We start from the raw sequence: 26,272 nt of genomic DNA, 5'->3' as shown, positions 1-26,272 counted from the left end.
CTAATTCTAAATGTGAAAGCTGTTCTCTAAACAAATTCACTTTATTCATAATGCTTTGTCTCTGAAGCCTTCCTGTTTTTTCATCATTCTATTTCTTATTTGCAAAAAACCAAGCGATGGCTGGGTCTTTATGCATCATTATATACTATTGATGGTAGTAGGGAGGAATACTAGAAAAATGACCATACCATATGTCTATTACATGCTTGAAGCCTGCAATTTCACGTGTGCAACCTTAGTTTTTATTTACAAGGTGCAATAAAGTGTCGAACAAGTTCTATTAAGTAGCTAATGAAGGTTATAGAATTTTCCTATTAGAAGAAAATAGGTAGTGTTCCTACACAGAATGTAGTGTGAGCTTGAAGCAATGATCTCCTGTTGTTATTTGCAAAGGAAACTTTATTCAAACACAGTAGCTCTTTCTAAAGTAAATCCCTTACTTTTGAAATAAACTTAATTCTTGTTTCTGTGCTGCGATAATTATTTTTCTTATTCCAATAATAAAGTAGCACAACATATTTGAAATCTTAAGAAAGTAAAATGTGTCTCTTAAAGGTTAATATGTAATGGTGTAATTAAACTAATTTGTTATTGATTCCATCTCACTGTAACACCAATATATTATAAGTGGAGTCAGGCAAACAGCTCAGATAATTAGCAACAATTAGTCTAAGCTATCTCTGTATGATGTTTGATTTATATTAGGAACAGTGATGCAGAAAGTGATTAATACAGCTGTTAACTACAATGCCTGGAGTTTATTTTAACCAGTCACATTACTTGTAAAAGACCCTTTATCTGTAGGCTGGGCTTTCTATAATATTAGTACTCACTAAATCAGCTGAAGTTAATCTGGGGCAGTGGTGCAAAAGATAAATTGTTTGGCTCAAACGTTATTTTTTGCTTACTATTATGTGTACCTTGTGGGCTTTTCTCCACAGAGTTCTTCCTCCCCCTGCAACTGATTCCTTGTAGCAGTAAGACCAGTGGATTCTTGTACTGGGTGTGGAGGGGCTACAGGGGTGATGTCTGCGAGAAGCTGCTGGAAGCCTCCTCCATGTCTGATAGAGAAAATGCCAGCCAGCTCCAGGATAGCCCTTCCACTGGCCAAGGCCAAGCTCAAGCCCATCACCGACATTGGTAGCGCCTCTGGGATGACATTTTTAAGAAGGGTAGAAAAGTTGTTGCGCAGAAGCAGATTTCAGCCAGAGTGAGGAATGAAAATATGTGAGAGCAACAGCTCTGCGGGAGCCAAGGTCAGTGCAGAAGGAGGGGGAGGAGATGCTCCAGGCGCCAAAGCTGAGATTCTCCTGCAGCCTGTGGTGAAAACCATGGTGAGGCAGCTGTGCCCCTGCAGCCCACGGAGGTCAGTGCGGGAGTAGAGATCCACCTGCAGCCCATGGAAGACCCCCACACTGGAGCACATGGATGCCTGGAGGCTGGGAACCTGTGGGAAGCCAGAACAGGCTCCTGGGAGGATCTGTGGCCCTGTGAAGAGCTGAGCCCATGCTGGAGCAGGTCTGCTGTTGGGACTTGTGACCCTGTGGGGACCCACACTGGAGCAGCCTGTTCCTGAAGGACTGACTGTACCCCGTGGAAAGAACCCATGGCAGGACATGTTGTGAGGAATTGCAGCCCGTGAAAAGGACCCACATTGGAACAGTGAGTATACAGTCTTTGTGGTAGGCTGTTTCTACTGGGAGCAGGAGAGAAGGAAGCAGTGTCAGAAACAATAGATGATGAACTGAGCGTAACCCCCATTCCTGTTCCCCTGCGTTGGGGGAAGACGGGTAGAGAATCAGGAGTAAAATTAAGCTCAGGAAGAAGGAAGGGGTGTGGGGAAGGTGTTTTAAGATTTGGGTTTATTTCTCATTATCTTAGTCTGATTTGATTGTTAGTTAATTAAACTAATTTCCCCGAGTCTGTTTTGTCTGTGACAGTAATTGGTGAGTGATCTCTCCTGTCCTTTTTCTCAACATGTGAGCCTTTTTGTTATATTTTCTCGCTCCTGCCCTGCTGAGAAAGGGAGGTGATGCAGTGGCTGTGGTGGGCACCAGGAAACCTGTATAGCTGTAGTGTGGCATTAAAAGTGACTTGGATACTTTGTGTATGGCTATACCATAATTTATTTGTTTTTTTAACAGATACCTGAATCTTCAATTTGTGTAGTTCTGGAGCAAGAGCATTAATAGTAAAATAACGTCGTAGTTGTTGTTCTGGCATTCAGAGTTAGCCTAGCTCCCCGCTCGGGCCATCGGGAGCAGGTCCTGTGGCCCGTACCCCTCAGCCGTGTGTCCGACCCACGCCTGTTTGCTTTGCCCCGGGTCCCGCCGCGGGGCGGGCGGGCCGCTGCGGCCGCCGCCCGGCAGGGGGCGGTGCCGGCGGAGGCCGCGCGCTGTGCCCGAGCGCTGCTCGGTACCCGCGCGGGCGGCGGTGGGAGTTGGGCCCGGGGCCGCGGGGGACGGGGCGGGCCGGGGGCGGCTCGGTGCGGCCCGGTGCGGCCATGGAGATCGGCACCGAGATCAGCCGCAAGATTCGGGTGAGACAGAAGCCGCCGGGTCGCTCCCTCCGCCCGCAGCAGGAGGCCGGGCCCGCTTGTGGGGGCAGGCCCGGCCGGTGGCTGAGGCACCGGGCTCCGGCCGGCCCCCCGTCACAGCTGCGGGCGGCGGGGTCCTTCGGCCTCGGGACTCCCCGGGGAGGGGCGGGAGCGGGAGAGTCGTTCGTGTGGGAAGCGGAGTCGGGGCACCCCTGTCCCCCGACGGGCAGCTGCCAGGTGCCGTGTCTGTCCCGGGGCTGCGGCTCTCGCCCTGCACAGCCCGGCCGTTCCCGGCGCTGCCCGGGAGGCGCGCAGCTTGGCCGGGAGTGAGCCCACGGTAGCGGCAGGGCCTGTCAGCGGCTCCTACTCGGCAGTCGCAGTTTGGAAATCCTGGCAGGTTTCTCGTTTCCTTGCTGAGCCGGGAATGACCTTTTATCAAACCATTTTAGATTCTTTTACTTTACGCCTTATGAGTCCGGGTGGTCTCTGCTTAAAAAAGAACAGCTGGCACTTGGAGGTTGAATGATAGCGCCAGGAACTGGTCTATCGGAAGTATGGTAGAGAGTGTGGGATTCCGTTACTCTGCTGTCAGCCCCTCGCTGTTAGAACGTCCCTATCCTGAGCAGCAGAGAATAGAAAAAGTTAACATGTTAAACCAACGTGTTCAAACAGTTAATGAGAGAAACTTTGCTAAGCCTCCCACCTCTTTGCAGTTAGAAATACTTTGTTGATCCACCCCTTAAACAATATTTCATTATTTTTTAGGGTGCTATAAAAGGAAAGTTACAGGAGCTGGGGGCTTATGTTGGTAAGTTTTGCCATGTGTTTAGCAATCTTCTCTAGGTTGTTTTTGGTTCATAGGAAAAAAACAGCTTAGCTAATGGAACTTACTATTACTTGTGTTACTGCATACAGAAGCCTTAAGCATGAGAAGAATTACCTGAAGTGCTGGACTAGTAAGAAAGAAAGAGATGTACTTCACAAAATACTATAGTCTAAGCATAAGAGGAAGCCACATGTGAACATAAGTATATGAAGAACTAAAAGAAAATAAGTCAGTCTCATAGTCTTCCCCTTTAGAAATGGTGACAAGGGATTTGAAAGAAAAATCATGATGTGGGTATCTAAGGAAATTTCTTTGAAGCGTTAGGAGAAACATTATATAAAGCGAGAGCCTTGCAATTACAGCAGCAGTTAGCTGTGACCACTCTGAGATGGAATCAGTCTTTCTTAGGCATATTAGCTCTTGAATTCAGGGTGAGGTGTTTGTCAAAAGTAGGAGAGAGGACAAAGATGAGTGAGTGGCTTAGGAAATTAAATGGCCGCGCCAGAAACATTTTGTGGGACAAACATTTAAAATGTAAGAGCTTGACTGTTAAGGGGAAGACTAAGCTACATTGAGCTAATGTTGATAAAATGCATGTATCTTAGAGGCAGGGGGAGATTTTATTTTTGTTTGTGACAGGAGGGGGGTGAGCAGTGCGAATGTCTGTGGTCTTGTGGATTTCTTTGTTTTTTCTGAATCCGGGATTAAATGGATATTGTACTTCAGAGCAGCTGTGTTCTGCATCAGTAAAAGTTGATAACACAGCATTCTGTTGGAAACACAATACCTCAGTCCTGCAGCTGCATTGTTATTGTCTGTGATGTTTCTTGGATTTCAGGTGAAGAAAAGGAATTGAGACCATAATTTAGAGTTCCTGTGAGTTGCAGGGCCAAGTTCAAAGTTTGTAGTTTGAGCCTGAATTCATCTTCTTTCCTGTTTCAAGGGAGGCATTGTGTTTAGGGAAAAATGTAATGGCTCCATAGAAGAGAGTTACCTATGGTCTGACATTCTGAGCTCAGCTGGTGCCAAGGAACTGTGTTTAGAAATTTTTAATTGTAAAATCGTCTTTTTTCACCGTCTCAAAGCTTGTCTTTTTAAGTAACTCCTTTTTTGTTGTTTGTTTGTTCAGGTTTTTTTACCATCATTCCAGGTTTCAGATTCTCAGTCCTTGATTCTTTGGTTTTTCCCGTCTTTCTGAAAAAAAAAAAAATCTTTCTTGTCTCTAATACTAAGATGCTGGTAGAATACTAGCCATTTTTGATTCCATCTACAACTGATTATTCTTGCTTTGTTTTCCTCCTGTCTCTTGAATTCAGAGGACAGGTTTCCTGTATTCCCAGGATCAGCATACAATATCTCTGCAGTTTCTTCTCAGTTGGTCTCTGAACTTCCTTAAATAACTTTATATTCCTTATTGCCAAGTCTGACTTGCCTTGGCCTCTTTTTTCTTTTTAAACCACTGTTTCCAAATTTCTGTGATTTTTCAGGTTTCTTTTCTTGACTAGAGTATTTTTGGGCAACCTTTCAAGTAATGTTTTTCAAAAACTCTCCATTTCTTCTTTCAGGTAACTAGTAAAAAATTGGTTCTCCCTCATTCTAGCTCCTGCACAAGAACCATGCTTTTGTTTCTTTCTGTAACTGCTAGTTCTTTTCTCTTGAAAAGTCTTCTACAACAAGATATGTTGAAACTTACTTGTTGTGTAGAGCTTACAAAGGAAATATTTATTTGAAGCAAAATGGAAATTAATTATTCATCAGCTAGGAAATTTTTCAAAAGGCTGTAGTTTCACATGCAGTTTAAGTTGGCATAAGCCAACACAGTTACTGAGAAAGTTTCTTTCCTTCTTCTATCATACTGTTACAAGTAATTGTGCTAACTTATGTTTTTACCTGTACTTAAAATATCTTTTTACTTTAGCATGTGTTGAACCACCTGAAAAGCTTACCACGTTTAAAAGTAGCTTGGCCAATAAATAAAATTCAAGTTTCTAGGTCTGAACATCAATCCATCTTGTGCGACTTCTCGTTTACATTGAAAAAAAAAAACCAAACACAGAGCAGCAAGAACAAAAGCCCAAACAAACAAAAAGCCACCAAAAAGAAGTTAGGGTTTAAGCTAGGAATGGCTTATGTTGGGACAATTGAGTAGTGGTAGTGCAGGTGCAACGTGTGAATGTTATTTCTGTAGCCTAGGGTAGAGATAAATTATTTACAGTGTATGTAGACATAGAAGAAAGGCAATTCCTTTCATTTGGATTTTGATTTCTATTTTTCATTTTTCAGGTCTTTTAAGTGTTGTGTACTGTCTTAGCTTGATTAAATAAGCACAGCTGTTTAGTGCCTTGGTTCAAATTCATAATTGGAAGTGTATTTCCCAACTGTTTTCACTTACTATTATGTTCATGTCATGCCACGGAGTGGCATTGGAGAGCATGAGATGTTTGATTAAACTAAACTGGAGTCTGTGCTCAGGAGGCACAACTAATGCCTTTGAGCAACGATTGTTTCAGTCAGTCCTTCAGCAGAGGCCGGAGCTAGGCCAAAGTGAAATGCCAAACTCCCCAAACCCTTAATGTATTAATGGTGGGTTCTAAGCACCTTCTTGTGCATTCTGAGGAGTGGGAATACCTTGTATTCAAGGGAATGGGTTTCTCACTGTGTATGAAATTGCATACATTACAGAATAGAAATTCGCGCTCGAGGTTGCTGGGGTTTGTTTTATTTTTGTAGGTAGAAAATCTGGGAGTTAATACAATTTTGATTTGTTTAATGCACATATCAGAAATGGGTATTTATTTGTTTAGTTTTTGTAACTAAAGGAAATTTGACAAGGATAAGGTGCTATATTTGGTAATATTTGAGGTGATGAATATTGTAGATGCCTGCTAGTATTCAAGAAAAAGGATATAGGCAGCAGAGTGGCTTTCTTTTATGTTGTCCTTCTTTCTGTTGTGTTTACTCATTTTTTGAATATGTTGATCTTCAGCTTACACTCTTGTGAGTTGATCTTTTATTCCTTGCATGTAGATGAGACTTGTATTGAACCTCAGAGGAAATGGAAGTCTTGTTAATTTGCTTACCTAATCCTCTGCCTGCAGAGTCTTTATAGTAAAACTGGAAAAAAATTTGGTTACATGTTTAAAGATGTTTGCTATGTTTTCCATGATTTATTTTACTTTGCAACAACATCTTTCTCTTTCTATTAGATGAAGAGCTCCCTGATTATATTATGGTTATGGTGGCCAATAAGAAGAGTCAAGAGCAGATGACAGAAGACCTTTCCCTTTTCCTTGGAAACAATACCGTCAGGTTTACTGTCTGGTATGTTTGCAAGCTGCTTGTCACACTTCTTATCAGTAAGCCAGGACTGCTTTCTATAAGTGACACTCAACATTGAAAAAACTTCTGTATCTTCCCATTATGTAATTTACATTAATGAAAACCTCTACTTTGCATGTCTAATAAGTAAATCAGTTTTAGTCTGGCAGCAGTTGGCTTCTGAGGTGATAATTAGATGGCAAAGGACTGGGGGACTTACATTGTTTGTTTAAAAGCCAGACAGATTTGTGAATGGAGTGCTCAAGTAAGCGAGGGCTGTATGTTGACTTAAAATCATTCCTGCAAAACCCACTGTGAGCATGAGAGCGCTGTTCACTGCAGTTAGATGTAAAAGACCAATTTGTTTGCTTTTATGCTAACAGTGCTTCAGATTGCTGTTGTGCATGGGAATTACTATATCAGGGCAGATGAGCAGTGGATCTAATTCTGTGTACTGTCTTTGACAAGGCTTAGCACCAAATGCTTAGGTATTCCCACCTCTCAGGCTATTTATTTATTACTGCCACGCAACACTAAAAACCAAAAGTAGAACCTCAGAATTACTGTGAGCAGGACAACTTAGCAACATTTCAGCTCTACTGTCAACTCCTGACAGTGTAGGTTCATTTACTGCATGCTGCATGACAAACTTAGCTATTATATTTATCATGCATTTTCTAATACTGAATTTGTTTTACAGTGGAAACCTGTAAGTAGATCCACGTTTCAGACATTTGACTCTAGAGATTTTTGTTGCTTTCAGACTTGTGTATTTTTTCAAGTTAATCTTATTTTTGAATCTCATACCTAATAGAGCTTTAAGGAACATTATTTTGTTTTGTATAGATGAGAGAAATATTACAGTTTTTTTTCTTTTTCAGTTTGCTCTCTTTGACATTTTCATACTGACAGGTTACATTCACTTCCAATATTTCTTCTGTGTAATTAGTTCCTAGGAGCTTTTCTGTAATTAAAAAGCAGAAATAAACATTTTAGAAATTGGCTGTTATGAAATCATAAACATTGACAAAAAATGAAAATAGTTCTAGCTATTACAATTCACTGTATTAGCTATTTAAACTTATGGATTTCCAGGTGATGGTGTTACTTGTGTGGATATAGTTTGAGTTTACTTGCACAGGTTTCATTTTTTCTGCACATTTGTCAAAAATACAATAAAGGGGTACAATTAAGTGTGGACGTCTGTTTTGAAAACTGCACAGGCATTTCTTTGCTGCCTTTTGTGGCCTGCCTAGGTGAAACTTTAGGATTTCACTGTATCAGGAAGTCATGCAGTTGTCTTTCTCACAGTAGTTTTAGGAATCAGACAAATCAGTGAAGATTGCAAGTGGATGAGGGTGTAGCTCTTGTACTGCCGTTTTGACTGAATCCTGATAGACAGTAAGAAAGAACAGGATAATATGTAGCAGAAAACACTTTTATGGCTTTGTAAAGGAAACTAAAATTTATTGAAAAAATAATAAATATGTAGAGAAAAATATTTCAGCAGATAAATCAAGATTATTTTATATATGTATATTTAAAATGGTGTATTGACTATATGCAAATATTATACTGCCAGCTTATTTTGACACCTGCTTAAATTTTAAGCACGGTGACTGTTTTAACCCTAAGTCAGTATTCTCATTTTTTAATATATGTATGTGTGTGTGTAGATGTGTGTGTGTGTGTGTATATATATATATATATATATAAAAATAAATACAAACTCAATGTCAGAGTGCTTTATCAGGTAAAGTAAAGGTAGGTGTTGGTTAAAAGAAGGATGGAAAAGAAGACAAGATGAAACCTATGCAGTAAGCTGTAAGGGGACTGGTGGAAAAATGTTACATAGCACTGTAGTTGGGAGTTTTATATACTTCTATTTCTTGAAAAGACAACCCAGAATATTTTTGTTCTTAAACATTGGTTAAACACAGTACTCAGCAAGATATACCTTCCTTGGTTTGTCTCTGTAGCTGGTAGCTTTGGGCCTTCTGGCAGAAGTTTTGCAGCAATTGTGACAGACCTGGCAATCCTGCTGGTTGGCCAGCACTTCTTACTCTGAACCAAGTATCAGATCAGTTACCCTGAGGTCAGTGTGAAAACTGATCTGCATCACCAGAGCTCAGCTGATGAGTGTTCTAGTGAAAGCTCACAAGGAGGACGAGTATAAGCCTTCCTTATCCTCACATGCAGTCTTTTCAATATATTTTTAATATGTTCTTGTTCCTTAGCTCCTAATAGTCAGCCTAAATTATGGACTTGCCCATGATCAGGTTTGAATTCCAAGCATTCAAGTGTTGGGTGGGTTTTTTTTGATTTCTCCTCACTGTAATGTGTGTCTGTTTTTAAGCAGCCTTATTATATTAAAGCTCTGTAATTTTCTGTGTTACTTCAGTTTAGTGCCTTTTGCATGGGCAAAGGGCAAATTTGGTACCTCGCTGAAACGTTTTTTCTCACCAGTGTGTCTCAGAGAGTATGGTTGGTATTTACAAAGCATGCTGGAAAAATCTGAGAATCTTACATGCTATGAGTTTGTACTTAAAATAATGTTTGACTCTGCTGTGTAATTAAAGTTTCATATACCAAGTAAAATTTTAGGCTACGCTTTAGGCTTCTAACAGGTTTTTTGAGTCAATCCTTTTGGTACTTAACTCCACTGATTGTAGTGAAAGGCGGGAAGTACTGGCTTTGATTATGTAAACCAACTGAATGCCAAAAATAGCTGGCTGATGTGACAAATACTCTGCCTGCATGTACAAGACATACTGGAGGCAAGATACTTTGAGCCTCCCTTTTGGGGTTAAACATACTTTGGTTGATGGAAAGTGAAGTCTTAGATAAATGAGGTGCTTGTCATAGGGGGAAAGGCAGTGGGTTTCTGAAAAATGGTTAGTCCGAATGTAAGTTAAAGTTCTTTATTTTTTCTTTTTCTCTTTTGCTTCCGTCCTTGTCCGCTGTCTATTTCAGGCTCCATGGTGTTTTGGATAAGCTACGATCTGTGACTACTGGTAAGTAAGAAAATTAATTTTGAGTGAAGATAGGCTTATTTTTTCTGTGTAGTGTTACATGTCTAGTGAGTTGCAAAAAAGTGCAGCTCTAGGCTGTTTTGTTAATTTCTGGTTTATATGGTCTTTTGGATCTGGACTGTTAGGAAAATTCCTTTATATTTTGAGATAAAGAGTTTATTTTTGAGTCCAGAGTGTATTTCTCTGTATTTCTTGCTGATGTTTCCAGCTGAAACAACTTTCAGCTTGTTGTATTTTCAGACCTGTGCAATATCTTGTTTGCAGTTTCATAGCTATCTTTATTGCAGAATCTCTATTGCTGTGCTATAATGTAAAAGTGAAAGGTACCTGTCTCCACAGAACCAACCAATGTAAAATCTTCAGAATCTAGTATCTTTGAGAGCAACCTGCTTTCCAGCAAAAGCAGTTCATGTGTGAGTGATGAGAGAAGGCGTGAGGATATCTTGCCACCTCTTGCAGTGTCAAGCACTCGGACTGAAAGAAACGACTCCAGAGTTTCAACCAGCTCACAAGAGCAGAGGAACACTGCTTCAAGGTAAGGCTGCTGGCTACTTCTTAACACACCTTCAGACATCAGTAGTTGTGTGAGTATAGTAGACATTGTAGAGAGTACAGACACTTGGAAAGATACAAGTAGTTTTGAAGACTAAAGCATTGCTACAATGCGTTGTATGAAAAACATTAAATCAGAATTCAGTTCTTTAAGCAACATGTGGGCTTAGATTAATTAACCAAACTGAAAATACCAATCAGTGTGTTAAATTTGTATAAACAATAATACATTAATGATTCTTCCCTCCTGGCTTTGATTAAAAGACAGTTCTCATTTTCTGGTACGCAGATAACAGTTGGCAATTTCTTCTTTTATCAGGCAGTCTGGTGAAGATGGTTCTGCATCCCGCTTAACATCTGCTGTCAAGCCTTTGAGGGAATTGTCACCTTCTGAAGCTGTAATTGACATTAAACCTGAACCAGATGATCTAATTGATGAAGACCTAAACTTTGTGCAGGAGAATCCTTTGTCACGGAAGAAACCTATTGTGACTGTAACTTATGGTTCTTCTCGTCCCTCAGCTGAGATCTACCGGCCACCAGCTGTCAGGAGTGCAGATGGCAATGCACATGTGCCCAGATTGTCACAGCAGGGCAGCTTGCAGGGGAGTCGGCAGTTAGACACACAAGGCTTCAGGTCTCTGGAAACAGGCCAGCTGTGCAATCCAGAAGCATTTGGCAGCTTAGCAGAAGGTCACAGACCCACCTCCAAACTTGGTGCTGATAAAGTGGGCAGTGAGGTTGGTACAAGCTAAAGTGTTGCAAAAGTTTATTCTTGTTAGGAACCTAAATTACTATGTACACTTCAGTAAAATCTTGACCTCAGAGAAATCAAAAGACTTTTCACTGGTACCAGTAGGTTTGAGATTTCATCCTTTGGGTCCACTGATAAAAATAGATTTCATAATTTGACATCATTATCTGATAGCTTGCTGCATCTCAGAGTTAATTACCATGTACATCTTCATGTCATATTGACTTGTATTGACAGGTTAGCACATTATAGCATATGATGAATCAGAAATTATAATTCTGATCTTAAGATCATTGAAACAGCATGATCTTCCCTAAGTGCTATGTATACTCCAACTTTACACAGTTCTGTAAATCAGGATTTTTGATATGCTGTTTTTTAGCCTAGATGCATCGATGATGATGGTTCTGTTTAGAACCATGTCAGTTAAGAATTCTTTGGGATTAATGTTGGACAAGGACAACCTGAAAGGTGATTGCTGCCCTATGTACTTTGGAGGCCGGGCTAAGCCAAGCAGGGGGATGGTCCTAGCTGATAAGACTATCCATATGATTGAATTAAGATCCTTTTTTGAGAGGAATGCAGATAGTTATGGCTGCTAATGTTGTAATGAATGTTGGACTGTGGGTGCATGAATGTTTATTGCTGCTCATAAAGTTCTCTGTCTTTGCCACTACTTAGTTCATTATGTATAAGGGATAATGAATTTTATTTGGAAATCCGGAATGCTCTACCAAGATACGTGCTGGTGTCTTAGTTTTTGAGAGCATAGAAGCGCAGATGAGAATATAGTGATTTATTTAAGGTTGTACATAAATCACTGATGAGTGACTGGAACATCTCTCCTTGCAAATGTTTGAGAAAGGTCTTACGGTATTTTTCTTCTATTACTATTTCATGAATAAGGTCCAGAAGAGACAGCAGGGACTTTGCACTGTCTAAACTGGACCATCCTGACTGTATAAACACTTAACATCCTTTGGAATATGTCAGATTGCTAGAAATTAATCCTTATACTTCTCTGAAATTAGAGATGATAGAGAGGAGAAAGTCATTTATACCGATTCCACTTCTCTCTCAGACTTTGAACACACTCATCTTGAAGGATACTATAAATTTTGTTGGAAAACCCTGGTTTTCTGTAGGTGTTGGATAATTTGTCTCTAAATGAGAGGTTTTTCTTTTTTTTTCCTAAATGTTGTTTACAGTTACGTTTCCAATGAGATGTTTCAGTGTAAATGTGTCAGATTTTCATATTATCCAATGCAGTCACTTGTATGTGCAGACAGTGCAGTCTTAGACTCGTGCAATTGGAATGGACGTTCTCCATCTCCTGGCTGTAGGTGGAATTGCAGTGCTTTCTTTACTGGCTTATTTGTGCTAAATGAGCTGTTTTGCCTGCTCTGTTTGTTGCAGGAGGAAAGCTCCAGGAAGAGACGGCTGCCTGTTGTAAGCTCGGTAGTCAAAGTGAAAAAGTTCTGTAATGATGGAGACGATGAAGAGGAGGAGGAGGACTACGGATTGCGAACAGGAAGCATCTCCAGCAGTGTGTCTGTACCTGCAAAGCCAGAAAGAAGGTACTGAAGATCTCAGTGATTCTGGGTTTTCAAGAACTAATTTAATGAATGAAAACTTTGGAAGTGGGGGAAATCAGTTTGCACTTCTGAAAATTGAGAGACAAAATTTAATAAGCCATTTTAATATATTTTGAACTATCTCACAACTCTGTGGTTGAGATGCCTGTTTATTCCACTCTTTCACCTTCGATTTTGTAACCTGTTTTCATTATTGCGTGTAAGAGGCAATGGAGTGTGAATTTTTACATTATTTGAGTAAAGTTTACTGGCAAAAGAATATTAATGTTGGCATGTTTCAGACCAGGTATTTATTGTGGTAAAATAATTTTTCAGTAATTTGATTTATGTTCAGAAATACTTTTCAAACCAGTTATCACTTGTTCTTTAAGGTGTCTTTCAAGCAGTCTTCACAGGTTTTTCCTTTTTTTCTCCTCCTTAATTCTGTCTAAATGTCAGGCATTAGCCAAAATACATGTCTTTTGTATCTGATTTCTAACAATAGAGGAAAAACATTTAAAGTAGAGAAGAGATGGTTCTACTGACCTACAGTGCTAGCTTGTATAAGATCTATTTTAAGCTAATACACTGTATTGAATTTATCTTCAGCACCGCAGCCCATTTATCTGATTTAAGCTTCCTTATTGTTGATGTTAAAGGCAAGCAGAAAGCATTTTTTTTGCAAATAATATGTTTTGGATCGAGTCAGTCTAATTATGTAGCTGGATCATATTTCTCAGGACGTCTGCATAATTATTGGTGCCAGCACAAACAGAGCAACAGGTAACTGGTGGGCAGAGGTGGGAAGAAATTAATGGCAGAGAGGGCCTTTCACATGTAGGATGGTTTTTACAGCAGCATAAGCTGAGAGATGAAATCACATGTCTGGGCTTCCATTTTTTAGAGCGTTTTCTGGCTCTCCATCCACTGAGATAATAAACTGAAAACTGTTTTGGATAAAATAATTGTAGATGATGATTTCTGTTAATAATCTGCCTGTGTTAACCTGTTGAAATACTTGTCTAACATGGATACAGTTGCTGTGCAATCCATGTACAATGAATGTTTTTTTTTTATTTCCTTTAGACCTTCATTGCCACCTTCGAAACAGGCCAATAAGAATTTAATACTGAAAGCAATCTCTGAAGCACAGGAATCAGTTACAAAAACAACCAATTATTCCACTGGTAATTAGCATTGGTTTTGCTTGTGCTAATCTGTATTTCCAAACTCTGTTGTTTAAATCCAAGCTAAGTATAGCGCTTAGAGATAAGACAGAATGCTAAATAGCAAGTCCGTGATACACATGAGGGATTTACCGTGTCCTGTTTCATTATATTGATGTTCAGCCATGAATTTTGAAAGCATGAACAAGGGAGGAAAGTGGTATTTAAAGTGTATTAATCAAGATAGTAAGTCTGTGAAGTGTACAAATACAAAACGGAAGTGCCAGAGTATTCTGAAGTCAGTAGTTGCCAAGGGGAAATTAATCAGAAGTAGGCAGGTGGTTTGAACTATTTAATAGATCTCTTTTCCCTTTCTGCACTCTCCTTCTTCCTTCTGAGAGGGGGGGAAGAAAAAGCCAAAGAGCAAAATAATGAAAATGCACTAAATATGGGTAATAGAAGTGCAAAATAATGAGGAGTGTAGTGATTGATGTATATATCAGGGCATGTTGATAAGTATCAGGGTATGTATGATGATGTACATTGTCCTTTAACAGCAAAACTGCAATTTCAGTTCAGTGATTTTAGTTGCAGTTGACACAGCAGTTGAGCAGTTGTCTGTGTGTAGGCATTCCATTCTCCTAGCTGGGAGAGAGTTCTGCTGAAGAAGGGCAAATCCAGCTGTTGTCTTGTGCTTTCATTTCATTGGGTATTGATAAATCTACATGTCGTCAGCAGGACACGTTACACCTTGCCAGGGAAGGAGCATTCACTAAACCATGACTTTGACACCATCTGAAGTAGGACTGAAAGCTATTCCCAGTCTCTTGCCTGCTCTCTCTCAAATTCTGCAAACTAACTGTAAGAAACAGTACTTTGAAATGATGCAGGAAGCTCATTCCTGTGTACAAAGCAGTATGGCAGGAAATGAGACATAGCTGGAAAATTCTAAATCAATTAAAACTATTGATCTTTTTAACAGTGATGATCTTGTAGTTTGGCTTACCAACATGAGAATATTTCAGTGGAGAGACCAGAAAGCACCACTTTGTTGTTTAATACAGAGGTGATTTGTGAATTTTACCTGAAGTATCATGCAGGTTCTTCCTCTTCAGAAGTAATTTTTTTTTTTTTTTGAAGTCTTTTGAATGGAATATGGAAGTAAACTAATTTAAAACACACAGGTGAAACAAAACAGTAAATTCATAAATAATGAATCCGGTACTTGAGTAGTACCTTTCAGTTGTTTGCATCAGAAGGTCAATGCTGATCTGATACTCAGCCAAGGGAAGAGCTTAGCTTATCACAGCCAGGTCTGACAGTCTTACCAGAAGCCAAGTAAAGAAGTCAACCTGTTATCCTGCTACCCCCAAATGCCAAGCCACAACTATCTGTACAGAGACTTAGAACTACCTGAAAGGAGGGTGTAGTTCAGTCAGGGTTGATCTCTTCCCAAGTAACAAGTTGATAGGACCAGGGAAAATGGCCTCAAGTGGTGCTGGTGGAGGTTTAGATTGGATGTTAGGAAAAAGTTCTTCGTGGAGTGGGTGGTCAGGCATTGGAACAGGCTGTCCAGGGAAGTGGTGGAGTCACCATCCCTGAAGATATTTTAAGAAAGGTGTAGATGTGGCACTTAGGGACATGGCTTAGTGGTGCGCTTGGCAGTGGTGGACTCGGTTTACAGTTGGACTTGGTGATCTTAAGGGTCTTTTCCAACCTAAGTGATTCTATGATTCTGCTGTCATTAAGTTTTGTGTTTTATTTGCAAGCACTTTAGCAAAGGGTAGCTAGCTAGCATCATACGAAGAGACATGATTATCCATGGTTATTTATATGAAAGATGGAATGAAAAGTGATTTCAAAGCTATTAGAAAGTACCACATTAATTGTATGTAGAAGTGGATGAATGAGTACTTTGCTGTTGTCACTCTAATCCTTCTCATGCTCTTTTGCCTTACAAATAGGTGTTCTGAAGTGCCACTCAGGGTGCTCTGTGCACATGCACAAATGTGCTTGCACACTAAGAATTTTACAGGTAGATAGAGATGCTTTTTGTGGAGACAGATGCTTGGGATTTTTGTGTGTGTGTGTGTAGGAATTTATTAGAGGTATTTTAGCACAGTATATCTAAAAATAGTACTATTGTGTGATGGGGTAGTATGTAAACGATTTGCCATTGTTTCTCTATTTAAAGTTCCACAGAAACAGACTGTTCCAGTTGCACCAAGAACTCGAATTAGCCCAGAAGAATCACAGTTAGAAGTAATTCATGTGCAAAGCAGACTGCCTGTTCTGAGTTCTCAGCTTCAAGTAGAAGAGCCAAAGGAGCAGACAGTTGAAGAAATTCAAGGTCATCTGATAATATTCTTTAAGAATTTATACTAGGGGATGTCATTTTACAGGCTGAGCAGAGAAAAGGAAAGGAATGCTTTTAATTTTTAAGTCTGCATCAAAAGTTGCATGCAGACCTGCCCTGAAGACCATGCAGCTTTCTAAAGCATGTATGTCAGATAGAGATACATGTATACAAACACACACAGAGACAACCTCAGAGGCGTTAATCAGTAAGTAAAGAAGGTTAACGTGTTTGTGGCATGTCACTGAAGAATAGTTTTGCATAAGCACTTACATTTGGATAACTTCTCTTTTCCCCATCCTTTGCATATTTTCCTTAGTACCTTGTAGGAGTAATTCTGTCACGAAGCTTAAGTGAGAATGAAGATACTCTAGAGTATTTAGGACAATTTTCCAGCACATTGTTTTCACACAAAGGGTTCTAGTGTTTTATATTTCAGTTTAAATATAAGAATGGTGTATTTGCTCTTACAGGACAGCTAATACCAGGCTAGCTGTGTCAGCTTTGGTTTTTACTTCTGTTTTGAACCTCCTAAAGGGCATAACATATAAAGGCAGTCAGTGTCTTTTCAGCATGGTTTTGTTATAAAGGATGGGGGGGTTGTCTTTATTAGTCACAAGGAATCATAGAAGTAAGGCAGGGGAAAAATATTTCTGTAACAAGGGCTTAGTTTATACTTGCTAAGTGTTTAGATATTTAGATAATGGGTAAAATTTGGTTTGACTAAGATTTTTGTCATTGTTAAGGAATGGTAAACATTCATTATTTTAGAAAGATACTTGCAATCGAGTATTTCTCATTTAAATGTATTTGTAATCTTTCTGCCACCACAAAGTAGTTGAAATTGTATTTGTGAAGTATGTAAGAAAAAGCTTTATCAGCCTTTGAATTAATGCACAGAAAATAATTATGCTAAATATTTTCACTCTTTTGCCATTGAAATGGAAATGACAGCTTGCTTAGGAAATCTACAGAGAGCAAAAATAAATTTTTCAAACCATAACTCAAATGTAGAACAGTGCTGCTCTGTTTCAGCTCTTTAAGAAGACCATAAAGCAATCCCTGGTTAGTTGCTTTCCTCTGTGTGTGTTCTCTGAATGGCCAACTCCTCTACAAATGAGGAGGAAGAACTTGGCCTTCATCAGTTGCTGTGCCCACAGACTTCATTTGTACTGAGCAGTGATTTTGGGAATGAGTAGTGTCTTGCAGTACCTAGATTTTGCCATGTTACTGTTCCTGAAACAAGGAGAAACGGGCTCATAATAATGAGAATGGCTTTTTTTTGTTGTTAAAAGTGTGAATGTTTTGTTGTTGATCTTTTTTTTTTGAATTCAAAGAACTAGAGAGTGTGCCTCAGTTCTCTAATCTGTAGTTTCATGTTGACATGCAATAAAATATGCTTCTTACTGCTTTTTTTTTTAGGAATTGAACAAAAGGAGCTCTCTTCTCGGCTTCAGATTGATCCTATGATTGAAGATACCTTGCAAGTGACTCAGGGTTAAGTCTTGTGATCTTTTATTTTCAAATCTTGGATTACTTGCCAGTGAATGTTAAGATGCTCCTTTTTAATTAAGTATACTGATTTCTACAATTTTCTAGTTTCTACATCTCTAAGGAATGAATGCATTACATTAGTAGCTGTTCAAAGAATGAGAGATTGTGACGGGGGGGTGGACCCCCTTCTATGCTGTTTCAGCATAGCCATTCCATTTACAAAATTGCCTGATCTGGCCTAATGTGACTTATGGCTTCTGTTGATCCACCTCTGTGGAATTAACAGGGAAGTAAAAATGTTTTCTGGAAGCTACTAGGAAGAAATTAAAACAGTAAAATTAGCTTATTGACCATATAAATTGATACTAAAAATATGCTATGAGTTAAAAGTACAACTACCTCCTTATTTTACTCTTTTCTTTGTAATTTTTCTCCCAATGCAGATTACTGTGACCCAGAATCTATGGTGCATTCAGATACTCGGTCATTTATCCTGAAGAAGCCCAGGTTATCAGAGGAAACGGCGCCACAGAATCAGCAATTGGGCAAGAAGGGCACAGAGGCAGTGCGAGTTCACTCAGGACGTCTAATACAGACAAGGTAAAAAGCTACTTCATTTAGGACTGTTACTAGTCAAATTGCTTGTTTGTGGTTTAGATGGAGTCGTTTGGTCATACTTGTGCTTTGTCAGTCCAGTCAGGAGGTGTGAAATCATGGAAAATGGACTGACATTGAATAGCAGAAGAAAAAAAGCAGGGACAAAAAGCCTCTCAGAAATCCTTCTAAATGGAAAATAATCCCAGGTTCAGCTGAGCTTGAGCATGTCTTTGATTTGCAAGAAAGAAAAAGAAGGAACTGAAAAGTACTGCTTTTTTTTTCTGATTTCTGAAATCTTAGTCAAGTAGTCGTTTTCCTTAAATTGCCTTTAGTTTTATACCTGTTTCACCCTTGGATTGCATTTCTTAAGAAACATCTTCTAACACAGTATTGAGTGGTGAATCCTGGACAATGACTTAAGCCCTCCTTATGGGAGAGTTTGACCAAGAGAAGCTTTAAGTTCATGTCAGCCTCAAACGAAGTTCCAGGTAACAAATAGTCCTACCTGTTAAGAGTTAAAGCCACTCCGATCAGCGTGATGAGCTTCATCACGTGGGCTGCTGTGCTTGAGAAACTGCTGGTGTTTCCTTCCTGCGAGTGGCTTTCAGCAGCCTGTGTTAATTGAAAATAAAGCCAATACTGAGCAAATAAACCCAAAAGGGTAACCTGGCAATGTCACAGTTGAAAGCTGTGACTGTGCTACAGGAGAGAGGTAAATTTTTGCATGTGAATAGGTCAGTTTCTGATCTCTTCAATCTGAAAGTTTTAGCTCATGCTGTTTTTAATGTGCTGGTTTCTCCTTAAAGGCATTCTACAGTGTACTTGCTTTTAGCCTCATTTCATAGAGAGGCAAAGTTTATCCCATTGCTGTTTGTCAAAGATGAGAACTCCACAGTTCTCCAAATACTTAGAGTTACCTGTCATTCAGGAAATCCCTCAGGTGAAATGGATAGGATGGTGAAAGGCTGGAGAAAATGGATGTGTCCCCTGTTTTAATGCTCCCTCTTACCCACATTGACTGCTGTCAGATACAGAACACTAGGCTAGACTGACTTTTCAGTCAGGCTGGGTGTTAAAGTTCTTAGTATCAGTATCTCAATCCTCTCATCCTAGTTCTAAAAACTTTTACACCACTGTTTCATAATGTGCTTTTCGGCAATTTTGAGGAGACACATGTTTTGTGTGTTAAAAGGTTTGTAATTCCAAGAATGGTATTTGCCCTCTTTTTTTTGTCTCAAAACTGTAAATTCCACAGGATTGACTGTTTGTAAATGAGCTTTTGGATCTGTCTGTTGAGAAGAATGGAACAGACTGAACTGTACCTGAGAGCTGTAGCTCTTATTAGTGCCTCAGGGAGACAAGAAGGCAAACTGTTAACTGGAGTGCATTACCAGTAATTACTAAAAGAAGGTCTGTTACCACTTGACTCCCATTGATAAGGTTGTACTACTTTCACTTACTAGCACCGCTCACATTCACTCAAACCTCTTGAGTCAGAAAATCTAAATTTACTACATTTCTTTGTTTGATAGAGACCAGCTTGCACAGCCAGAGAAACCTGCTAGTCCCAAGTTCATTGTGACGCTGGATGGCGTGCCCAGTCCACCAGGATATCTTTCTGATCAGGAAGAGGAAGATATGTGTATAATGGAAGGATTAAAGCCAGTTACCCAGCACATGTGTGCTGGCAGAGGATTAAAAGGTCTTCGGGCACAGCAGATGCAAATTGTAACCAGGCAGCTGGAGAACTGTGACGGTAATAATACTGACCAACAGGATCTAACACTGGTGTGCTGCTTTGATCATGGCTACACCTCCTGGATATATCAGTCTTAAGAAACCAAAGTGATGGTGTTTATTTTTCAAATTAGAATATTCTTTAGGCAGATGAAATGTGGGAGTTTAGTAGGACCACCTCTTAAGAAGCCTTTATCTTGGCATACTAGAGCAATATTGCACATGGTAGTTCTCAACACATCTCGGTATTGGTAAAATTGGGTGGTTTTTTTTTTTTTTTTTTGCAAATGTAGTTGGTCTTTATTGCCAGAAATCTGTGCTTCTGCTTGACCTATTATGATTTGTCCCTGTGCTGATGGACAGGAGACGTTGCAGTTAACATATTGACATGCTTTGAACTTTTAAAAATATGTCGGTATTAATGTTTCTGTCTAGGGTTGTGACATCAAAAAGAGCCTGTTAAGTGTAAGGTGTTTGTAGAGTCCAGTGGCTAGAATTTGAAAGTATAACTTAACAGTGCATGATTTTGCATGATGGTTTCTATATTCTCTTTCTATATTTCTTTTGAATAACATGGGAAATTGCTTGCTGAACCACATGTTTTTGCATTGTTTAGAATGCTGGCATTTTAGGTGATGAAAAACACAGAGGCTACTGTTTTGTCATGGGCGTGTTGAATACAAAGCCTGAGGGCTTTGCTTGGATTCATGTTTTTTAGTTAGCTTTCTTAAGAAAATAAAGATCCTTATTTTCCATAGTAGCAGTGTATCCAAATTTCTGAACTAAGTAAAGAATACTATTTGATGCTGTGCTGAGAACCCTTAAATTTCATGGATCCAGCTGTAAATGTGTAATGCAATTATGAGAGAACCGTAGCAAAAGATCTTTAAGTCCATGTCCTTTCAGTTGTCCTGGCTATAGAAGTACTGCACATATTAGGCAGCCTTAAAGATTAAGGGAATGTTGTATATCCATGCACTTTACTAGCACAGAGAAATGGTCATTAGAGTACATCCTTGCAAATCCATGCTTTTCCATGTGTAGCCTCATACTCCTCACCAAAGCTGTTTGGAGAGTGTTGCCAATACAGTCCTAGCTCTGTTAAGGATTCCTGTGAAGTAGCATGGATGTGACTGAAGTTCACACACAATCAGATCTGTGTGGAAGAGATCTGTACGAGCCAGCGTGGTTCTACAACAGGATACCATTATTTGGCTTTGGTGTGTTGCAAGGAGAAGGCATCAATGAGGCTGACGAGGAATGAAGCTGGAGCAATTTGTGTCATTAGTAGGATCAGAGAGGGGAGTCTAGGCAGTCCTGGGAAACTTTGAAAAGCCAAAGGTTTAGGCAGATTTGGGAAAACAAGACAACAGCGACATGTACAATTGTCTGAATGTGGAGAATAAGGTTTTAAAAACAATGTTAAATAGGAGAAAGTCAAAGTCCCATGTTCCTGTAAGAGTAGTGAAGGTATGGAATGTTTCAGCTTAGAATTTCTTAAAATACTTTTTGGATTGGAGAATGGGTTCAGTTCAGAACTGAAGTGTCTGAAGAAATTACATGGAAGTGGTTCTTTTTCAGTATATGCCCTCATAATAAGAAATCTGATTAGCGTAAAAATCGATTCTTAACTTCCATCTCTTGAAATAATTTTCTAGAGCAAAAAGTATCTTGGAGAAAGGAAGCATGGCTATAATCAACTCATGGCTCAGTAGAACAGTCATAACTCAGATTCAGTTGTCTTGTCTGTTCAAGTCTTTGAATAAGTTTGGATTTGGGAAGAAAATTGATTTATTTTGCTTGTAAACAGTGCAAATTCAATCTTTTATCACCGAAAGGCAGTTTTCAGTCCAGTATTATGACTTTTCACTTTATGGTTTTGGAAATTTTCTTCAGAAAATATGATTGTACATAAACTTGTACTGTCATGAGTTTTTTGATTAAGAGAGAATAGAAGTACAGTGAATTTTGATTATGCTAGATTGCTTACACCAAATTGCTTGTAGAATCATAAAGATCCCAGCTTGGGGTTGTTTTTTTTTTTTCTTCTTTCTTACCCTCCTAGTTGAAATGGAAGACTTAAGTGTACTACAAAAGCAGGAGAAGGTGCTGGAGCGCTGCAAGTTCTGGCCTGCCTGTAAAAATGGAGATGAATGTGTGTACCATCACCCCACACTACCTTGCAAGTGAGTAGTACAGAGCTCATCCACTTGATACGCTGTTTTGATTTTTATTCCAGTGTTACAAACTTCTGCTCTGTGTCAGTAGAAAGTCAGTAGATGACAGGCACAAGCCTGTCAGGGTGGGATCAGAGCTTGTTTATCATACTGTAATTCCTTCTGTTTTACACCTGTCTTCCAAGTGTCAGAATACAGGGATGGCAGCTGTGCCCTTGCAGAAGAAAGCTTAGAGTACAGGCTGGTGTTTCTGAGTTGCTTAAAGATACAGGAATTAGTGTCTTAAAAGAACAGGCCCTCTTCTGCCAGCTGTCAACAGTGCTTTTGAACCTTAGGATATCATTACATAGTAACGCAGTGATTGTGGGTTCTAAATTGGAAAGCAAAGGCGAACTCTTGAACGTGCCCTGTGCCTTGGACTTCTCTTCCCTAAGCAGCAAGTGTCTAGAAAAACAATGTTTGTTTTGAGGTACCTGTTACCAGATTGGGTGACTTCAGTTACTTGGACATTTGAATTATCGTTTAAAATCTGGTGTAACTAAATTCAAAATAAAACTCTTCAGAGAAAAAGGTGTTACTTAGGGAACTCTGCACCCCTCTCTGGGAAGGTCTGATTCCACTGTGCCTTTGCCACTCTGTGCCACACACTAAGAGTGTCCTGGCTTGCACTAAGGAGCTTGAGACCAAACTGCCCTGAGAGTGAGGTGGTTGAATTGTTCACTGCAGAGAGGGAGTGCTGCAGGAAGGGAAGCTGAGTGCAGGTGTGTGGGTGCACAGCTCGTGTACTAAACCACATGCCCCACTTGGGAAGGAACCAACACGTGCCCGAGCTCCGCTGCACCTCTGTGATATTTTGGCTTTTGTGTGTAACAGATGTTTGGGGATTTTGCTCCAGGTATGAGCTTTTGACTCAATTTCTTTTCCTTCAGAGTTTTTCCTAACTGCAAATTTGCTGATAAATGCCTGTTCATCCATCCAAACTGTAAATACGATGCAAAGTGCACTAAGCCAGACTGTCCTTACACTCACGCCAGTCGACGAACCCCACATCCATCTCCTAAACCAGGTGAGCTCATCTTGTTTTCTGAGCTTTAAATGAAAGTGCTGACGGGACAACAGTATTTTTGGAAACAGAAACTGACAGTGATGAAAAAACATTTTTTTGCTTGAGTTGACCTAATTTTCTTACAACTCTTAATGCAAGATGAAGAATAATAATCCAGTGTTACTGCAAAAACTATTACAAGAAAAATCCCCCAGTGCTCTTATGCAAGAGTCCATATGAAGTCTGTGCAAGGCCCAAGTGGTGACTTGCACAAGTTACCCATTTCTCTGAAGGGATTAGCCAGCACTGCAATTTTATTCAGATTTGTTTCTTAAATTGGACACATGTTGTACCAAGGGCTTGTGACACACGTTGAAAACAGAGACATCTGCCTTTGAACATTTTTTTCTTTAATGCCAGTGTAGGAGTGAAGTTGGTGTAATGATGAGATGACTTTCAGGGTGAGGTTACTTGGTGAAGGCAATAGCCGTGTTTGATACGGGTTGGTGTTGCTGAGCCTTTGAACCGTGCCGAGGTGCAGGGCCTTTGCTGCATGATCTTTTGGAAGTAATTTAGCCCTAGGTCACAGTTCAGTGCAGTTCTGTTACCCTGCCAGAAACCAAGTACAATGTGCTTGTTTCTGGTGTCATTTCCAGCAGCTCCCTGTATTCCTGGAAAGTGCAGTGCCCGTGCTTTTCAGTCTGGTCAGTTGAAACTCTAACAGCTTGCTGCTGTCTAAATTTAACATTTGCGATTCTCTGCCAACCAGAATCTCAGTGTAATTTCTTGGAAGTTTTGCCTTGACCATGGTACTTCCTGTCCTGAAATGGTGAAGAACCAAGTTAAATGATTACCTGATATCCTTGTTCTACTCCAGGATCCACTAACTGCATTGGGATATGCTGTCTGTATTTGTTGCTGAACTTTGGTGTATTATAAAATGGCATTTCTGGCAGAAGGATTGATATATTTAAGGTTGTGTGGAGCTGTCTTAAAAAGGCAATTTATTCTGATCCAGACTCACTTCCTGTTCTTTTCATTTCTACTATTAGCACCCCTGCCCACACTGTCCATATCCTCCAGTAGTCCGCTGTGCAAGTTTTTTCCAGCTTGTAAGAAAATGGAATGTCCATTTTACCACCCAAAAGTAAGATACATCTCTTATCTTCCTTCCTTTCTAGAAAGAGACTTGAAATATGCTACTTTGGGACAGGAAATGTTAGTAGATTTAACACTTTTTGCTTTTACTTTTCACACTTTAACTTCTGCTTAGAAGCAGAATATGCAAAACTAGTGACTTAAGGAATTTGAAAAATTACGCTTTTAAGTAATCTTTCTACCAGATGCTGCTGGGGACCTTCAAACAGGCCATACCTCTTTTCAAAATATGCCTAGCCAGGATGCTGGGGGCAGAGGAGGAGCCTGTTTGGAAGGAATATGTCTCAAGACTCTTGACTCTTCCTTCAGATATGCTGCAATATACAAAAACTTTAAAGATTGCCCAGTTACCCTAAAGTGTATCAATGTAATTTATATACTACAGCAATCTATTACTTGGGTACTTCTACAGAGTTGTCCCTGAATCTTATGCCAGGAAGTTTAGTGCTTTTTCTAGCCCTAACAATGCTGAAATACCCAGGCTCAGATATTACTAACCAGATACTTGGGCCTTTCTCTCTCCTCAGATAATGCTGGGGTCATGCTCCCAACTTGTACACAAAGCTCAATTCAAACTGAACTCTTGTGAACCTTTGAAAGCAAAGGAATTCCACCTGTCAGTGCAGTGGCAGTTTGGGAGCATTAAATTGGTAGTTGGTACTTCTTAAAAAGGATTTTTTGTCACTGGGTTGTGCTGGTTGCACTGGTGGAGGAGGGTGTTGGTTGAGTTGTGGGTCAGATGTGTCACAGAGCAATATGAGGTCGCAGTGCAGCTCAGTGTGTTCAGAGCAGGCAGCCAGCACTGAGCAGCCTCTTCTGAAATACTTCTGTTTTAGCATTGTAGGTTTAATACACAGTGTACGAGACCAGACTGCACTTTCTACCATCCCACTGTTGCTGTACCTCCACGCCATGCCTTGAAATGGACTCGAACTCAGACCAGGTGAGAAACACTCTAAACCTAACCAAGAACAATAAAAAGTATATTATGATATTACTAATGTAGTTTTACTCACAGAAGTAATGTGTGTGAGGGACAAGAAAGATTATATGAAGAAAGATACCCCTTGTGGGCAGCTTTCTTTTAAAGACAACTCTTTGCTGTTTCGTTGTAGTTGTATAAACATTAACTAATGTGATGCAACTGATAAAGAAGTGCCCTGCAGCTGGGATAGGGCAGAGTCACTGGAATTCTGACCTGGACAGGTTGTGTTTTCTGAGTTGTATTTGAATAAAGCTGAAAATCCTTTTACCCTTGTTTTATCTTGTGTCTGAACTGTCTTTTCCACAACAGGTTCAGCTGCTTCTTTGTTTCTGGCAGAGCAGCTCCTTTCTGTCACCTACCCATGATTTCATAAACCAGTAGCGAACTTCCCAAAGCTGCAGCTATGGGCCTGTTCTAACCCTCACGTGATTTAATGATCTTTTCACTCCAGCTAAATGCCATCTGCAAAGGTTTTAACCATTACAGGGTAGGGCACAGAGCAGTTCTTAAATCATCTTTACAGAGGGGTAGAATTTGTTCCTTATGGAATTGTTTTTTTCTTCCTCCTCAGTGAATGAGTATGATACAACCTGGGACTGAGCTTTGCCTCCTCTGGACAGTAGAGGACAGGAAGATTAACCACCAGGGCGCACAGGATGCTAGGAAAGACTCATGCATTTTGGACTTTGAATATACATTGTTTTCATAAAACAAGGTTGATTGCATACTTGAAATGTCTCTAATTTTCCAAGTTTGTAAGTTTGGGCAATTTTACATTTTTTTTACACTGTAAGAAAAAAGCATCTGTGTAAGAAAAGTTTTACTTTAAATTCCATTAAAAACCTTCAAAGCACATTTTGGGTCCTGTTTGGGTAATGTTCCTTATTGAAGATTTGGTGTGTTGAAGAAGAAAATGGGGCAGCAAAAGCACTTAGAAAGCATGTGTTGGGATCATACTGGAAGTA

At 39.8% G+C, this 26,272-nt stretch overlaps 1 protein-coding gene across 5 annotated transcripts; it reads left to right on the top strand.

Annotated features, from left to right (window-relative positions):
• The first annotated feature begins 1,333 nt into the window (after window positions 1-1,333).
• On the top strand, window positions 1,334-26,162 carry ZC3H14 (zinc finger CCCH-type containing 14). Of its 5 annotated transcripts, none has more exons than XM_010393940.3 (17): window positions 1,334-1,662; window positions 3,302-3,344; window positions 6,569-6,683; window positions 9,654-9,694; window positions 10,052-10,247; window positions 10,584-11,004; window positions 12,435-12,595; window positions 13,679-13,779; window positions 15,953-16,108; window positions 17,537-17,611; window positions 18,052-18,208; window positions 19,738-19,961; window positions 22,008-22,128; window positions 23,049-23,185; window positions 24,217-24,311; window positions 25,159-25,265; window positions 25,879-26,162. In XM_010393940.3, exons 3-17 carry the CDS (start codon window positions 6,592-6,594, stop codon window positions 25,883-25,885), a joined length of 2,091 nt encoding a protein of 696 aa, XP_010392242.1. In that variant the 5' UTR covers window positions 1,334-1,662; window positions 3,302-3,344; window positions 6,569-6,591; the 3' UTR covers window positions 25,886-26,162. The 5 variants fall into 5 exon arrangements, with proteins under 5 accessions (XP_010392242.1, XP_019135716.1, XP_039407837.1 ...); XM_039551903.1 differs by lacking the exon at window positions 1,334-1,662 and adding an exon at window positions 2,442-2,539; XM_019280171.2 differs by lacking the exon at window positions 3,302-3,344.
• Window positions 26,163-26,272: the final 110 nt, after the last annotated feature.

Source organism: Corvus cornix, chromosome 5 (assembly GCF_000738735.6).
Source record: "Corvus cornix cornix isolate S_Up_H32 chromosome 5, ASM73873v5, whole genome shotgun sequence".
Lineage (NCBI taxonomy): Eukaryota > Metazoa > Chordata > Aves > Passeriformes > Corvidae > Corvus > Corvus cornix.
Note: the sequence above shows the minus strand (reverse complement) of the source record. Positions and strands in the feature narration are given on the sequence as shown.

Bases quoted from the DNA above. Each gene is read 5' to 3' on its own strand.
- ZC3H14 (XM_039551903.1), top strand. From the start codon at position 2,504: ATGGAGATCGGCACCGAGATCAGCCGCAAGATTCGG. The intron at 6,684-9,653 runs GTATGTTTGCAA...TGTCTATTTCAG, and splicing joins ACCGTCAGGTTTACTGTCTG to GCTCCATGGTGTTTTGGATA. The intron at 12,596-13,678 runs GTACTGAAGATC...TATTTCCTTTAG, and splicing joins CCTGCAAAGCCAGAAAGAAG to ACCTTCATTGCCACCTTCGA.